The 17,867-nt window shown below is 43.1% G+C and overlaps 1 protein-coding gene across 3 annotated transcripts in view; it reads left to right on the forward strand.

Moving 5' to 3' along the window:
* Positions 1-17,867, forward strand: part of LOC137346577 (serine/arginine repetitive matrix protein 3-like) — a 372,584-nt gene that overhangs the window by 301,487 nt on the left and 53,230 nt on the right. For all 3 annotated transcript variants that reach the window (XR_010968731.1, XR_010968732.1, XM_068010094.1), the window contains exons 6-7: positions 4,318-4,368; positions 17,175-17,282. Coding sequence is in view for 1 of the 3 variants with exons in the window: in XM_068010094.1 (XP_067866195.1) it covers positions 4,318-4,368; positions 17,175-17,282 (159 nt within the window). In the remaining 2 variants the exon portion in view is untranslated. The remainder of the gene's footprint in view (positions 1-4,317; positions 4,369-17,174; positions 17,283-17,867) is intronic.

A 17,867-nucleotide genomic window follows, 5' to 3' on the forward strand; every position in this document is an offset into this window, starting at 1 on the left:
TCTCATTCCACCTTCTGAAAACCTCAAAAACTGTCCCTTCAACCTAGTCTGCGTCCAACTTAATCTCCCTCTTCCTGGCCTGACTGCCGTTTTCATTACATCAACTTGTGAAATACCATGGGATGCTTCTTATATTGTCCACATGCTAAATAAGCGCTGTTTTTGTATCATAGAGATATACTGTACAATAGTAATGGAAACTGGCACAAAATATAGATTTATGTTGGACTTTTATTGCCTTGAACTCAATTAATCAGCATTATTTAGTAATGCACATATTAATATTTGTATCACATAGTGGTCCGCAAATTCCACCATGGGGTACGACTGAATAAACACAAGGTATTCATCTGAAGTTCCTCTCTCATTTTAGAAGAGATGCTGATTTATTTAAAGTAACTAGGTTAATACCTGTACTAAAACACTAAACAGAAGAAACTCAAACACTGATGTTCCACAATGTAATTTCAGTGCCTATTGTCATGCATGGCCCCCACCTGCCAAGAATGAGGCACATTAATTTTGTCATGAACATTGATTTTTACCTGGTCGTAACAAAATTTTGGTGCTACCGTCCTGGATTTTACTCACATTCAAATGAGAGAAATTGGAAGTGGGAAGCCAAATTGTTACCAATCATAAAAGAGCAAGATTTCAATACAGGTTTTCTTGTAGTTGTGTGTGCTTGAATACTAACATGTCTGCGACTGAAGCTAGTCAAAGCGCATTTCATTCCGCTGGGTGTGGAGGTGTCATGCTAGGCCCCCACATGCCAAGACTGAGCCACATTAATGTTGTCATGAACATTGATTTTTAACTGTTGTTGGAGCAAGGAAATGACTTGTTAAACAGATCAGCCAGGGCTGGAAAAAACATTTACAAACTAACAGACATCGAAGATGAGGAAGTGCATTCCAGGGCCTGCTAAGAAGGATACAATCCACCAGGGCCAGGACAGGCTAGACCAATTGGTCACATGACTAACTGGTTGTTCCAGGGTTTTCCTTGGAATTGGCCACAGAGAGTTTGAACTCAGAAAGACTGTTTGGTCCTGGACTGAGAGGATCTCTCCTGTCTACTCCCATCTCTTTCTCACAAGCCTCTGAATCCACTGAAGACACATTGAACCCCAAGAGATAAAAGTCTCCTATAGCGAACAAGGTTTAAGAAGAATACTGGGCCCCAACGAAAAGCAAGATCTACTTACAATCAAGGACCCTACAGTGAGCTCGAAGGACTGTAACAAAAATTCTTCAGATATTGCCTCAAACTTTTCTACTTTATTTTTCTTCTGCTCTTTGCATGTGTGTATCGCATATGCATGTTAGTGTGGGTGCATCATGTATACATAGGCGTCAGCCAAATTAGAGTTTAAGTTCAAGTTCACTAAATTTCAACTTTTCTTCTTTAAACCTAAGAAAACCTGTTAGTGCTGGTTTCTTTGCCTTATAATTGGAAAGTGGTGAACAAGGATTCACCAAGGGGGAGCTAAAAACACGGTGTGTTTAAAATTAAACCCTGTTATGGTAAGACCAGGTGAAGGCTGAGAGGAACCTCTAGACAACTTTCTCACCTGGTAGTAACACTATGTTCTCAAATGCACTTCAATTAGAATATTTGGCTTTTTTTCAGACATTAATTTATCCCTCAGTCAACGCCACGAAAAACAGATTAACTGGTCATTTGTTTCAGTGCTCGGTTCTTTCTGTCTCCAAATTAAACAAGGTACAGCAAGTGGTTAAGATACTGGACCAGCAGCCTAAAGGTTGGGTTATGAAACTGAAATGAATAAAATCTGATCATTTGTCAAAATGATATTGGAACTGTTGTGTGGTTTTTAAAACCCATCTGATTCAGCAGTGTCGTTCAAGGAAGGGAACCTGCCTGCCCTACCTAGTCTGGCATATGACTGCAATTCCACAATACATGAGTGGCCTTTAATGCCCTCCATGTGACTAAGGATCAGCAATAAATACTGCCTTGCCTGCTTCACCCACAAACCAAGGACAAATTTTAAAAATTGGCTGTTGCTTTGCCTACGTAACACTTCAAAAGCGATGTCTTTGTTGTGAAGTGTGTTAGGACATTCTGAGTATGTGAAAGGCACTAATGGAGGCTTTTTCTTGTTTGATCATTCATCAGATATTTCCCATTTCTATCTGCAATTTAGGCATCTAATTTAGTAGCATAAACTGCTTAAAAGTAGAATATTTTTGCTAACATTGAAGAGTGATAGTTCAAACATATCTCATTGCAAAAAATATTAAATGATGGATAATTATGAGCTGATCAAATTGAGTCAGCTTGGATTTATGAAGGGTAGGTCAAATCTGACTAATCTAGTTGAATTTTTTGAGGAGGTCACTAGCTTGGTGGATGGGGAGTAGTCATGTATGTTGTCTATACCGACTTCTAGAAGGCATTTGATAAAGTCCAGCACAAGAAATTATTAGCAAACGGGACAGCACATGGAATTGGAGGTAAATTTATAGCATGGATTGATAACTGGTTGCAAGGTAGGAGACAGAGACTCGAGGTAAAGGAATAGAGTTGTATCTCCAAGTTTGCAGATGACACTAAGTTAGGAGGCACAGTAATTTGTGTAGATTGGGCTCAGAAATTAAAGGTGACATAGACAGATTACATGAGTTGGCAAAACTGTGGCAGATAGAGTTCAGCATGGGGAAATATGAGGTAATCCCCTTTCGATCCAAAGAAGACAAATCAGAATATTTTTTTAATGGTGATAGATTAGGAATTGTGGAGGAGCAATGGTATTGATTCCTAATTACACAAATCACTGAAAGTCAGTGCACAGATACAAAAAGTGATAAAACAAAACAAATGGAATGTTGGCCTTTATCTCAAGGGGGTTTGAATATAAAAGTGAGGAAGTAATGCTTCAGATGTACACAGCTTTGCTTAGACCCCGGTCTGGAGTACTACATTCAGTTTTGGGCACCAAATGTCAATTTTTGTTAGAGAGGCGTGCAGCACAGATTCACAAGAATGATACCATAACAATTAAATTATGAGGACAGGTCACAAAAACTTGGTTTGCATTCTCTTGATTTTAAAAAGTTGAACGGTCAGCTAATTAATGTCTTTAAAATGATAAAGAGACAGAAAAACTCTTTACAGTTATTCCAGAACAAGGAAGTATAATCTTAAAATTAGAGCTGGGGCATTGAGGAGTGAAATCAGAAAGCACTTTTTCACATGGGCGTGTTTGTTGACAACACAACCACTAGATGGCGCAATACCTATACATACACATATGCAGTGTCATTGACTGAAACGTCACTATCAGCGACATCTCAGGCAGCTGACTGTACCCCCTCTTTTCCCCTGCTCTCTCCCCCCTCCCCCCCCCCCCCGGCGAGTTGATCCTGGCAAGCTGGCAAATTTGCGCACGCACTTGGATGGCGACACACTCAGTTTTCACATAGAGGACAGTGGAAATCTGGAACTCTTCCCCCTCAAAAGGCTCTAGATGCAGGGACTATTGAAATTTTCAAGATTGAGATTAATTGATTTTTGTTAGGTAAGGATTACAAAGGATATGGAGCAAAGGCAAGTCAATGGAGTTGAGGTACAGATCAACCATAATCTAATTGACTGGCAGAGTAGACTCAAGGCACTGAATGGCCGATTCCCATTACTACGGTACCTGTTCTGTTCTCATCTACAGTGTCTGCTTTACTGAAAGAGGTAATAATATGAAAGGCGAGTGGGTGGTGCAGCTTAGTACAATGTCCTATTGTTCCTAGGATTTGGATTTCAATCCAAGCCAGCCTATTGGGATGAAAGTTTCCTATCTGTGATGGCAACAGAATTCCTAAGAGCTATTAGTTTGAGTGGTCTCAATTCAGTTCCTAGTTTGTATAGACACCAGGCATGAAATGGTCTATTTTGCCTCTTTATTGCCAGTGTCCCATACAAGGCTAAATAATATTGGAAATTGAAAGTTCATGTGTATACTGTACTAGGTGCTCATGGATGCAGTAAAGTTGCATTGTTGGGAAACAATAGGGAGAGTTTAACCCAGTATTTGGCCCATGGGATTGATACCCCCTGAGCTGGAAATATTTGGTGCAGGTGTTTAGAGCAAATTGTGGCAAATTATTCCATTGTTCAAAAATAGCATTCTTCATCATGATGAGCACAAGAGTTAATCTAAAAATGTACACCTTACAAGAAGAAATTCATCTGTTGAATGATTTGTGGACTGGAATCAGAAGCATGTCTGTGGTCTAAAGCATTCCTGGGAAAATCTATCTTTTTTTCCTAATTTGTATTAATTTGTCTTGTTTGTAGGTCTACAACCCCTAAAAGCAAACGCAAAGACAGGAACAAACAAAGAAAGCGGTATGTTGAATTCATTGATAGTCAGCTTTGCTGTGTTTTATTCTTTGTTTCTGCAGTTCTACTGACATTGGCTGAAAACTTCCAACAAATATGGCGTAGTGGTATTGTCACTGGACTAGTAACCCAGAGACCCAGGGTATTGCTCTGGGGACATCGGTTCAAATCCCACCACAGCAGAAGGTGGAATTTGAATTCAATTAATAAATTTGGAATTAAAACTAGTCCAATGATGGCCATGAAACCATTGTCGATTGTTGTAAAAACCCATCTGGTTCACTAATGTCCTTTAGGGAAGGAAATCTGCTGTCCTTACCTGGTCTGGCCTACATGTGACTCCAGACCCACAGCAATGTGGTTGACTCTTACATGCCCTCTGAAATGGCCTAGCAAGCCACTCAGTTAGGCAATTAGGAATGAGCAATAAATGCTGGCCTGGCCAACGACGCCCACATCCCATGAATGAATAAAAAAAAATGTACATTAATACAAACACAATAATCTAATCTGATGAAGAATATAAATTGGTCAGTTTGGAAACTCACATGAACAAGGCTTTAATCTGCACACAGGAGTTAAGTACATGTAGGGACTGGATTTGCATTCAGCCTTTTGCGAATCATGCTACAAACCATCACAATCCTATCACTATCTGGAAAAGGTTCCCCCATCCCATTTACTTGAGCAGTTTTTTTTCCTAAATGTTTTTATGCTGTTTTTTGCCTTTCATTTTGAGTTCAAGTTCTATCAATATTACCCACCTTTCTGGTGAGATAGTTGCACTTATCATCTGGAGCATGGTGTGAGAGAAGCAGTGGGATGCACAGTTCCACAAGAAAGTCCTACTTAGTTTGGACAGATGCAGTGCAATGTTGCCTCTATGCTTCACTTTTGCATCAGCATTAGGCCAATATTCTCAGCACACGAGTGAGCAACAGGCAGTGTGAAGGTGCCTGTGTAAGTGAGAGAATCACTATAACATGGTCTTACTTTGTTTCAAGACAGAGACAGTATATAAATGTAGACCAAGCATAGTCACTTTATAACCCTTTGAAAAGTGCTGGCAGTTGATGAGCTACTGTTTAATTTCAAAAGTTCACCTTTCACTGTTCTCTATTGGAAGAAACGGACTCGGAATCAGTCTGAAACACTGAAAAGTAACACAAAACATGTGTTTGATACACAGGGGAGAAGCTCCACCTCTGACCTCACCCAATGCAATGTTTAGTAACATCATGGGAACAGCAGTAGACCATTTCAGCCCCTCAGATCTGTTCCACCATTCAAATGACTGATCTGCACCTCCCGCCCCACCTTCCTGCCTTTGCTCCATACCCTTTGATACCCTTACATAACAAAAATCTATCAGCTCCAATTGTCCTAGCATCCACAGCCGTTTGAATGAGAGCATTCCAAATTTCTACTATCCTTTCTGTAAGAAAATTACTTCCTGATTTTGCTCTAGAATGGCCTAGCCATTTGATACACAGGTGAGAAGCTTTAAACCAGATCTCTCTCAGTGCAGCTGAGAAGCTATGCCTCCTTCCCCTGTTCCAAGGTAGTGCTAACAGGCAGTGTACCAACGGTTCTTTGCCAGCACAACTGCTGTTTGTACCGCACTCGTTGCAGTATTAAGACAGAATTATCTATTGATAGGGGTGCTATAATCTGGCAATCATAGTGGGGGGGAGAGGTTAGAATTGTACAGAGGACAATTTCCCATACATAATATAATCCAAGCTATTTGTGTTTTGGAACTAAAGTGGGAATTAGATTCAGGAACAATAATGACAACCCACCAATACTGGATATTAATTCATAAAATACACATTAATTCTACAGTCCTATAAAACTCTGGTTAGACATCACCTAGAGTACTGAATTCAGTGCTGGGCACCACACCTCATAAAATATATATTGGCCTTGGAAGATGTGTAGCATTAATTCAGGAGAATAATACCAGGGCTGAAAGGGTTAAATTATGAGGACAGGTTGCATGGACTAAGCTTGTATTCCCTCGAATTAGATGATTAAGAGGTATTATAATTGAAGTGTTTAAGATATTTACATGATTTTATAGGCTAGAACTCCCCCTCTGGTAGAGGACTCCAGAACAAGGGGGCATAACTTTAAAATTAGACTTAGAACATTTAAAGGTGATGTCAGGAAACACTTATTCCGACAAAGTGGAAATCTGGAACTCTGTCCCCCAAAAAGCTGTTGAGGCCAGAAATCAAATGAAAATTTCATGATGAAGATTCATAGATTTTTGTTAGGCAAGGGTATTGAGGGTTACAGATCCAAGGCAGGTAAATGGAGTTGAAAAATAGATCAGCCATGATGCAATTGAATGGTGGAACAGGCTCAAGGAGCTGAGTCCTGTTCCTATGTTAGAAGCTTTCCACTTATTAGATAGCATTATTCTAGTTTGAAAACTGTTACAACTGTAAATACAAACAGAGTACACTAGGAACAGTTACTGAGGTGTTTACAACTTTAATGGTCCCATTTTATGTGCTGTGGATACTAAATTATGTTGTGAGGCAAATCTCACAGGAGCTGCAATAAGAAAATAATTGTATATGGACAAGATATAGTTTTGTAAAAGTCACAATCACAACTTTAGTCTTCTTGTTACAGATTTTTCCTGATGACTAGGGAAGTTCCCTACAGCCCATCATGGGAAAATCACATTGCTGACTTGGATTAAAATGTCTGTAGCTTGTGGCACCAGGCACCAACATGCTGGGTACCACTGCTTACAGGTATTCTGTCAAGGACACTGTTGCCCTTAGAGGAGCCTTGGAAGCCAGCTCCTCAGGTGGTGCTTGGCATGTCTTGTGAGAGGAGCACTCTTTTATATAAAGAAAGCACTGTAACATGAAGATATCAAAAGTCTCCTTGAAGTTTGCTTGTACAGCGTAACTAAGGGTGGAAGTAAATCTGAAGGAATTGCATTGCTGGCAGAGGAGTAGAGGGTGATTATATTGATTTTTGTAGCGGTAAATAGAAGTACTGTATATTCCAGTAATTAATTCACACATCGATGTATATTTTTTAAAACCTATGAATCTAGGGCCTGACTTATGTATCAGTGCAAGCAACACTTTACAGTTCAGTCACTGCCATCATAGTCGAACAATTGACTGATCCCCTGGTTCAATACATACAGTATTTTATGTTAATCCTTTGTAGCCATTCTAACATTTCTACAAATCAGTAAATTAATTGAAACTATTTGCTATAGAGTAGGACATATATTTTCCCATCAGCATTATGGGTTACTATTACCATTGAAATTTCATCAATTGCAAAATCTAGCCTTATGCCTCGAATTGAATTACTGAGCTATGTACTTAGGAGCATTTAGTTAGCATTCTGAACATTGGGATGGGCAGCTTACTATCAAAACATTACAGATTCTGACCAAGAACCATATTCTCCAGACACTAATTCTCACCTTATTGCGGACGAACCCTGATAATGTTCCTGATTGGTCAAGAATGCTATGAAAATTTAGAAAGGGAGCGTTAAATTCCAAATTCACAACCAAGATCATTAACACCTTTACATAGAAGCTGAATAAATACCATAGCTGCGAAATTTGGCTCCATACTGCCCAGTTTTTCAGAACTATGGGTACCATTTTGCCTCCAAAATGGTGTCTGCAGCAGGCATGCTCACTTCTGGTGCTAGTTGTGTCTGATGCCATTTTGGTGAGGGTGTTAGCATGGGCACATAGCGCCTGCACCAGAAGTGTGCAACTTAGGCAGATTGTGACGTCAATCAGTGTGTACCACTGATTTGACGCCAGCGCTGCTGTTCAGCAGCAGGAAGGCCCTGTCCTCCCGTCACCCCACCAGTTCTATTTAAAGAGATCACCAACTACTTTCAGGTTAGTTGCACAGTGATTTCTACAGGCTCTTGCTGCAATTGTAGAAGTGTTTGGTGGTTTCTCGAGGTCTTTAAAGTTGCTGAAGCCTACGGGGAATGATGTGGCACATGCTGAAGGATTTTGTCCTGACTTCAAGGGTTCCTAAGAAACCACTTGCTGCCAGACATAGACGTAGTAATTTGCATTCCCCTTGGATGCTCATATGACAGGAAGGATGAGCAGAGGTGACACACAGCAGGACAAACTGCTGGATGAGGGAGGAGGAGGAGGAAAAGTGCCCTCAGCAGGAAGCCTTCTCCAACCAGAGTGTTCAGGGAGTAATTCTCCTACCTGAACCTTAGCGAGGAGCAGGCTGTCAGACATCTCCACTTCCCTAAAGAGGACCTCACTGAAATCTGCCATCGACTGAAGTCATAACTGCAGCCTTAGAGCATGCCGAGGTCAGCAATGCCAGGAGCTATGAAGGTGACCGTGACTATAAACTTTATGCATCTGGCTTCTTCCTGGCTGGCGCATGTGACATTTGCAACATCCATTGGCATCTGCTGATTCATAAGGGAGGTCACTGAGGTTCTGTATTCAAAGAGAACTGAATACATTTCATTCTCTCTCGCCAGAGAAAAGCAGGTGGAGCGAGCACATGGCTTCACAAGATGCCAGGTGCAGGGTACCATTGACTGAACGTACATCAATTTGCGAGCACCACATATCAATTCTGAAATATATTGCAACTGAGAGGGATTCCACTACCTCAATGTGCAGCTGGTGTGCAACCATACGTAGCATATCATGGCGATTAATGTCCGGTATCATGGCAGCAGTCATGATGCCTTCATTCTGCGGCAGTCCACTGTACCATCTGCATTTGAACCACTATGACAAACCAGAGGGTGGCTACTGAGTGACAAAGGCTATTGGCTGACCACATGGCTCATGGTTTTGGTGCATAACCCAGGCACACATGGGCAGCATGCATATAATAAAAACCATGACTATTGGGGTGCTTAAACAATGGTTTTGCTGCCTGGATTGCTATGGAAGAGCCCTTCAATATTCGGCAGAGTGCGTGTTTGGATTGGTCGTGATCTGCTACATTCTGCACAACCTCGCCATCATGAGGGCATAGCCTTTGCCACCAGGGATACAACGACTAGCTGAGAAGGAGGTAGAGGAGGAAGGGAGGAGGCAACCAACACACTCCCTTTCTTGTTGGGCCGACTTATCCGATGGGGTATCAGTGAATGCAATCCCAATTCCCCATTCAACAACAGTCTCACATCATACATTCCCTCTGTAACTGACAATCACAGCATCCTCTTGGCCACAATGCAAAAATAAAAGCCACCACAAAACAAACATTTCAAACCAAATTTGTAAATCAAACTGCCATACCGCATATAGACGTCAACTTGACACCTTTGTGCAATCCCTTAGTGCCTGTCTTCTGTGTGCCTTTGCCTGTCCTAGTGCTTCTACACAATGCTATCCCCGTAGCAGCAGCATGGCTGGTGGCAGTCTGCTGACTTTCACTGGGGGAGACTGCAGAAGGCCTTGCAGGATGACATCTAGCCCTAGAAGGCCAGGCTTTGGACTACACTATCTCAGGATGGGTGGCAGCAGTCTGGGCTGGCTGGCTGACAGGCAATAGCACAGGTGCTGGCAGAGTGGCGGCAGTGCTGTCATCCTGAGAGAAGTCAGTGGTTCGGGCACCACGGAGCAGCTGCCACTCCCCAGGGTGGAGCCTCAGCAATCCTAGTAATCTGCTGGAGCACCGATTGTTGGACTGATGTGACGTTTTTCCAGCTCCTTTGAACACTGCAGTAGTTTGAGCTTGCATGACTTCAGTCTGAGCTTCCACTGCAGCATTCAGATGTTGGGTGGCTTCTGCTTCTGCTGTAATGGAAGCTGAGATGTCAGCTATATGATGCTGCATCATAGTTGGGCCCATAAGTGTTCTCATGGAGATGGCCACCACTTCCATGCTGGAAAGAATGGGCACCAAGTTATGTTCAAAGCTCTGTGCCAAGTTGGTGCCGGACTCCTCCATACTCTTGACATTACACGCAGGCTTTCAAGCAGGCCTGCCAATGCATCGAGCTTTTCATTGTGCGTACCCATCAGCTGTTTTCTGTAGGCTGTCCCATCGAATTCCTCAGCTGAGCCCTGTGCAGAAAATCTTGTGTATAACCTCACTCTCAGGTGAGCTAGCAGCTGCACTACCCTTGTCTCACAAAGTGCAGATCCTGCCTCTAAGCTAGCCTCTAAATTACGCGCAATGTCAGTATCTGAGCAGGTGGCCTTGAGTGCAACTTCACTATTCTCTTCCTGCTCTTCCAGTTCTTGCTCCTCTAACACTGCCTGTCCAGGTACCAGTTCTTGGGTATCTGAAATAAGAAAAGCACAAGGGCAGGGTTGTGGTGAGGTCAGGGAGGCAAAGCAAGAGGTGCATGCTACAGCTACAGCTTGTAAATGAGGAGAGATTGTGGGATGAGAGGGCAGTGGATGTGAGAAGGAGGATTAGCTATGAGAATACCATCACTTTTGATGGTTTCGGCCTCGTACTGACCACAGCCTCACCAACAATGGCAACCACACTCTCCTCCATTGGGGTTAGGAGATGCCATCATGTCTGCCCCCATTGGTTAGCTCCTGCTGCCTCTGGTTATGTGCCACTTTTTCCTGCAAGCAAGAGGTAAGTGTATAGTGAGTGTGGTGCAATGTGTTTGTGTGGTATTGAATGTGTGTGTGCAAGCTGTGAGATGTGGGTGTGAAGTTTGCAGCTGTGCTAAGTGTGTGAAAGTGAGGTGAAGCATATCAATGTTATGTCTGAAGCATATAAATGTTTATGTATGAATCATGATTGATAAAGATTGTTGGTAGATGAGTGATGGAGGTGTGCTGCATTGAGCAGTACATGAGGTTATTGGTGTAGTTGGTGGGATATGGCATTTAAAGATTAATTCACTGACCTTGACCATTCATGTGAGGTCATCGAACTCCTTTTGACTCTGCATTTGGGTCTTCGGGGCTGGACTCTTGGCATTGACCACCACAGATATCTGCTCCCATTGCCTTCTCACAGTTTGTCTGGAGGACCTCCTGATCCACCAAAGCATTCAGTGAAGCATCAGAGAACCTTGGAGCATGCTGTCTGCCCTGTTGCACCATAATTCAGTGTTCTTGCTCACACTCTCATCTACAAACAGGTCCAGCACCTGCTCCAGCCAGAATGCACTACCCCTTTAAGAGGTGTAGGCTGGCTTTAAGTAGTCCTAGCCTTGCACAAACTAGAGTGCAGCCACTCAACAGTGGATTTAGAGCTGGCTGCATAAAGTTATCATGCAAAGCAGCAAGCAGCATGAGGTTTGCAAGCAATGGACGTAGGTAAATTACACATTGCGATACCTGTGCCCATTTTCGAGCCCTGTCCAATTTCATGGTCCATGTTTTGGTCAAGTCCAGGCTCAACTATGCCAATAAAAGCAAAATACTGCGGATGCTGGAAATCTGAAATGAAAACAAGAAATGCTGGAAATACTCAGCATGTCTGGCAGCATCTGTGGAGAGAGAAGCAGAGTTAACGTTTCAGGTCAGTGACCCTTCTTCAGAACTGGAAAATATTAGAAATGTAAAAGGTTATAAGCAAGTAAAGTGGGTGTGGGGCAAGAGATAACTAAGGAGAAGGTGTAGATAGGACAAGGTCACAGAATTGTTGACCAGAAGGTCGTGGAACAAAGGCAAACAATATGTTAATGGTGTGTTGAAAGACAAAGCATTAGTACAGATAGGATGTTAACAGATTGAAAATTGAACAGCCACAAGTACAAACATGAAAAAAAGTGGGTAAGCAAACTGAACAAACTAAGATGAAATAAAATAAAATAAACACAAAAAAAATTTTTTTTAAGGAAAAAGAAAAAAAAACTGAAAATAAAAGTAAAATGGGGGGCCTGTCATGCTCTGAAATTATAGAACTCAATGTTCAGTCCAGCAGGCTGTAGTGTGCCTAATCGGTAAATGAGATGCTGTGCCTCGAGCTTGCGTTGATGTTCACCGGAACACTGCAGCAATCCCAGGACAGAGATGTGAGCATGAGAGCAGGGGGGAGTGTTGAAATGGCAAGCAACCGGAAGCTCGGGGTCCTGCTTGCGGACTATTCCAATGTTCTCCTGGCCAGTGCCCCATCCCCCACCTTCTAAATTGCAGTTCATCCAGAACTCTACTTCCCATATTCTATTGTGCATCAATTCCTGCTCACAATTCCCCTGTCCTCACTGATCTACATTGGCTCCTAGTCTCCCCGTGACTTAAATTGAAAATTCTCATTTTCATGTTTACATTGCTGTTTCCTCCCCGTGTCTGTGACCTCCTCTAGCCCCACATCACCACACAATCCTGCCGCCTCCCCTCTTCCACCACACCCGTGAACCCTCCGTAATTCTGGCTCTGGCGATCCTACCCCTCTCCCTCCACTCCACCATTGACTATTTTTACAGCTGCCAAGGAAGACTTTGATCTTTTCTCTGCTAACCTTTCTCCTTTAGCCAGATTTTAGTAACACATAGAATATTTTTCATCTCTTCCAACTCGTCCATTTTATTTCTTGTGCTCTTGGCATTCATGTATGTTAGTTTGGATTCCGCCACTCAGCTCCAGACCTCTTTAAAGTCTTGGTCCAAACAGGGACAAAAGAGCTAAATTCCAGAGGTGAGCTGAGAGTGACTGTCCTCGATATCAAAGCAGCATTTGACCCAGTGTGGCATCAAGGAACCAGAGCAAAACTCAAATCAATGGGAATCAGTGAGAAAACTCTCCACTGGGTGGAGTGATGCAAATGAAGTTGGTTGTGGTTGTTGGAAGTCAATCATGTCAGTCCCAGGAATCACTGCAGGAGTTCTGCTGCTTCATCAATGACGTGCCCTCCATTATAAGATCAGAAGTGGGGATGTTTGCTGATGATTGCAGTGTTCAGTTCCATTCTCAACATCTCAGATAATGAAGCAACTTGTGTCTGCTTACAGCAAAATCTGAACAACAAGGGAAGCAGGCATATGGGAACAGCACTACCTCCAGGTCGTACACCCATCCTGACTTGGAAATATATCACTGTTCCTTCATTGCCACTGGATCAAAATCCTGGAACTCCCTACTTGACAGCACTGTTGGAGTATCTTCGCCACGTGGACTACGATGGTTTGAGAAAGTGGATCACCACCTCCTTCTCAAGGATAATTAGGAAAGGGCAATAAATGTTGGCCTTGCCAACAACACCCACATCCCACGGATGTATTAAAAACTATAAAGGAGTTAATAGGACAGGTGACAAGGAGATAGGTTTCAAGGAGCATCTTAAAAGAGGTAGAGAGATGGAAAGGTTTAGAGAGGGAATTTCAGAGCACAGGGCTAGGCAGCTGAAGGCACGGCTGCCAATGATGGAGCGATTGAAATCAGGGAAGCGTAAGAGACTAGAATTGGAGGAGCAGAGAGATCCCAGAGGGTTGTAGGGCTGGAGGAGGTTACAGAGATAGGAAGAGTAAACAAGAATGTGGAGTACATTTGAAATGTACCTGAGAAAAAAGAGCAGGAAGGATATCTAGTGCATAGGTCATTAACATCATTGGATCAATGTTCACAGGGGGTCAAAAAAGGAAATAAACTGTTGGGATATTACTAAAGATAAGACATAAGTCAAATTAAGTGATGTTACATTACTTGAGACCACATCCGGACTACTATATTCAGTTTTGGTTTCCATATTACAGAAAAGATACAGTTATTGGAAGGAGTCCAGAGGAGGACTATGAGGCTGATTCCTGGGTATGAGCTTGCTGTGTTATGCAGAAAGATTGTCTTACCTTGAGATTACCTTCTTGAGAAGAGACAGAGGGAATATGATCAAAGTCTTGCTAAGATTTTCAGGAGTATGACAATTTAAGACCCTGCAAAATTCTGTTATGTGCAGGGTCGGAGGAATTGGGTTACACAATTTAAAGTTAAGGATGTCAGTGTAAGATATAGAATTTAGGCAAGATTTTTCAGGAGTAGGGTGATAGAAATAGGGACTAGGAGCTGGATTTTTGTAATGGAGGTGGGGAACAGGAATCGGGTCTGGTTTTGGGTTAGAAACTCGCCTGCAGTGGGAAACTGATACAGATTCAGATTTTCAAATGGTGAAGCCCTTAATTAGTATGGAGACAGGTTTCCTGTCCACTTAGAGCCACTGGGGCTGGGAATGGAGGCGGGTCAGATGAAGTGTGGGGCTCATAAAGACACCCCACAGCAACCATCACTGAGGCTGTTGGTTGTCTTGAGGGTGAAATTTGTATTCCACAACACCAGACACAAGCAAGATGTCACAGGGGAGCTGGAAGCCTGGCACTAGGGGCAGAACAGACCCTTGCTTCATTGATGCCAACCTGGGTCTAATGCTGGAGGTCATGAAGGAGAGGAGGGAGGTCCTCAGAGGATGGCAGGATCAGGCCACCTTTTGTGCAGCAGAAGCACCTCTCTGTTGAGTGTTATCCCCCTCCGCCTCCACTTCCTCCTCTTCCTCTTAACCTTCTGCTTCTCTCCTGATGAGCTGTCTCGTTCTGGGGCCTCACTATCCTCAAGATCCACACCTCTCTGGAGGCAGCAGACCACCACAATACCGAGACCCATGCAGGAGGGTATCGGAGAGCACCAACTGGTTCAGATACTGGAATTGCATCTTCAGAAGTCTGCTGGCCTGCTCAATGGTTGGCTTGCTGAGCAGGTGGCAATGGTTGTATCATTTCTGTGCCTGGAGGAAGTTCTTGTTGTGGTCACACACCAGTTGGACATTGAGGGAGTGGAAACCCTTCCTGGTGATGAATATCACTGGCTGGTCACTGGGTGCCTTGATAGCCTCATGGGCTCAATCAGTGATGCCCTGCACCTCGGGGAATCCAGCGATGGAGGCGAAACCCAACACCCTCAGTGCCTGTGCAGGCCCATCTGTGTCAATGTGCATGTAGTCCCTTACTCTCCTGAATATGGTATCCGTGACCTGCCAGATGATCTGATGAGCTGCTGACTGTGAGATGCCACCTAGGTCCACAGCTGATCGCTGGAACAACCCAGTTGCAAAGAAATGCAGGGCGACAAGTGACCTTGGCAACTACAGGTAAAGGACTGCCATGGGGAATGCTGGGCCACAGGTCATTGTGGATCAGAGCACAAAGGTCCAAGGCTATCTGCCTGGATAGGCTCAGGCTCCTACAGCAGTGGCGCTGTGTCATTTGCAGACAGCTGACTCTTGGGAGGCAGACCCGATGTTTTGGGTGCTCCTCTGTTTCCTGCTTTCCAGGAGGTTGCATCTGCTGCAGCTCATCCTGGTTTCTCTGCCCAATGTCAGAGTAGCCTGTGCCCATCAGAACACCCTCCGCTAGGCTTTGTGCATTCACCAGGCCTGTCCCTGCCAACCCCAGGTGCCCAAGGGATGCCAGTGGGCTCATGTCCCTCTCTGGATTCCTGCCACTCACCACTGAGAAACGCAAGTCTTCCAGCTCTAGCAATGGCTACTCTGTGGAACTTTTGAGCAGCTGAGCTATATTTTGTGCCTCTGAATTATTTGAATCAGCCCTTCCCATAGCCCTCCTGGCCCTCCGCATTGTTCATGTCTCCTAAACCTTGCCATGGATCAGACATGGTGTTCTCCCACTCCCTTTTAAAAATTCAAACCTGCTGTGAACAAACCTGTTAATGAGTTCCTCAATGTGCTCAATAGGCACGTCATTGGAGGCATGTGGGGTTGCCACTCCCTTCCTCCCTGTAAAGATGGCCCTTATATCAGAACATTTCAAAGCATTTCACAAACAATGCAGTAGTGTTGTGTATGTTGGAATATTGCATGTCGGGCAGCACAGTGGCGCAGTGGTTAGCACCGCAGCCTTACAGCTCCAGCGACCCGGGTTCAGTTCTGGGTACTGCCTGTGCGGAGTTTGCAAGTTCTCCCTGTGACTGCGTGGGTTTTCGCCGGGTGCTCCGGTTTCCTCCCACAGCCAAAGACTTGCAGGTTGATAAGTAAATTGGCCAGTGTAGGTGGTAGGGGAATTGTGGGGATGTGTTAAGAATATGGGATTAATGTAGGATTAGTATAAATGGGTGGTTGATGGTCGGCATAGACTCAGTGGGCCAAAGGGCCTGTTTCAGTGCTGTATCTCTAAATAAATAAATAAATTACTAGGGCATTCAGCCTCTCGAGCTTGTTCTGCCACATAATTAGATCATGGTTGATCTGTATCTTAACTCCATTTAGCCACCTTGGCTCAGTGACCTTAGCCTTGCCTAACAATAATCTGTCAAAACTTCTGTTTTGAAGTGTTTAATTGACCCCAAGCTTCACGGCTTTTTGAAGGAAGAGAGTTCCAGATTTCCACTATTGTTTGTGTGAAGAAGTGTTTCCTGACCACAACCCTGTACAGCCTAGCTGTAATTTTATGGTTATGCCCCATTGTTCTGGACTCACCCAACAGAGAAAATAGTTTCTCTCTATCTATTCTATCAAATCTCTTAATCATCTTAAATATCTCAAATATATCGCCCCTTAATCTTCTATACACAAGGGAATGCAACCTGTCCTCATTATTTAAACCTTTTCAACAAACATGGCATCCATTTCACACAACAGTTTGATAAATGTCTGATGTTTTTGGTGATATTGGTTAATGGTGTATAAGGATGAAAACGCTGTGCCATAATATTAAATATTTAGCCATGATCTAATTGAATTATGGAACAGGGTTGAGTGGCTGAATGGCCTACTCCTGTTCCCATGTTCTTATATTCCTAACAATCTTCTATTATCCTGAAACATCCACTGTTGATTCCATCTTCATGGAACAATATTTCTTAGTAATGTCCATATCTCATGCGTGGTTCCTTTCCTCAATAGGTTGCCCAGTGAGTCACCACCGCGGAAGCCACACAAGGCACGGAGCTGTTGCAGCTCCCGCAGTGTCTCTGCATCTTCTGTACACAGTTCCTCCAAATCTCTGAGCAGGTCAGTGTGTTACATGCCAAAGGTACTGCTGCAATACTACATTTTTCATGTATTATCTGTTTACTTATTTATACACAATATTCATTTTTACTTGAGTGTAGATATTATAGACTATTGTAAACAAATCCTTAAAACCAATAATTTATCTATAATGTAGTAAAAACAGTCCTGACCGTGGCCAGTTCCTGTCTACAAAGCCTAGCCTCCTGTTGTCAACATTTTCATGATAAATTCCGATGTCTACATTTAGAATGGAAACTGCTTCTGTAAACTTTTCATATAAAGGATATACACCCTATTGTAAGTTTTACTATTTATAATGTTATGACCGAGGTGGGAGGAGTGCACTGTTTATTCTAGTTCCATTTCTCCACAGGTCACAACATATATTTAAATTTTTTCCCACTGACCAATACGATCATTCATAGACTATTTTTATCCCAGAATAAAATACACCAACCAGGTTTCTTTAATAAACAACACAATTATCAGTTTATTATAAAACAAGTCTTAACCGGTAATGAAGTAAAGCGTACACAGATTGAAATATTAAAGTTCCCTTTTTACTTTAGCCCCTCTCTCACA

Source organism: Heterodontus francisci, chromosome 30 (genome assembly GCF_036365525.1).
Source record: "Heterodontus francisci isolate sHetFra1 chromosome 30, sHetFra1.hap1, whole genome shotgun sequence".
Classification (NCBI taxonomy): domain Eukaryota; kingdom Metazoa; phylum Chordata; class Chondrichthyes; order Heterodontiformes; family Heterodontidae; genus Heterodontus; species Heterodontus francisci.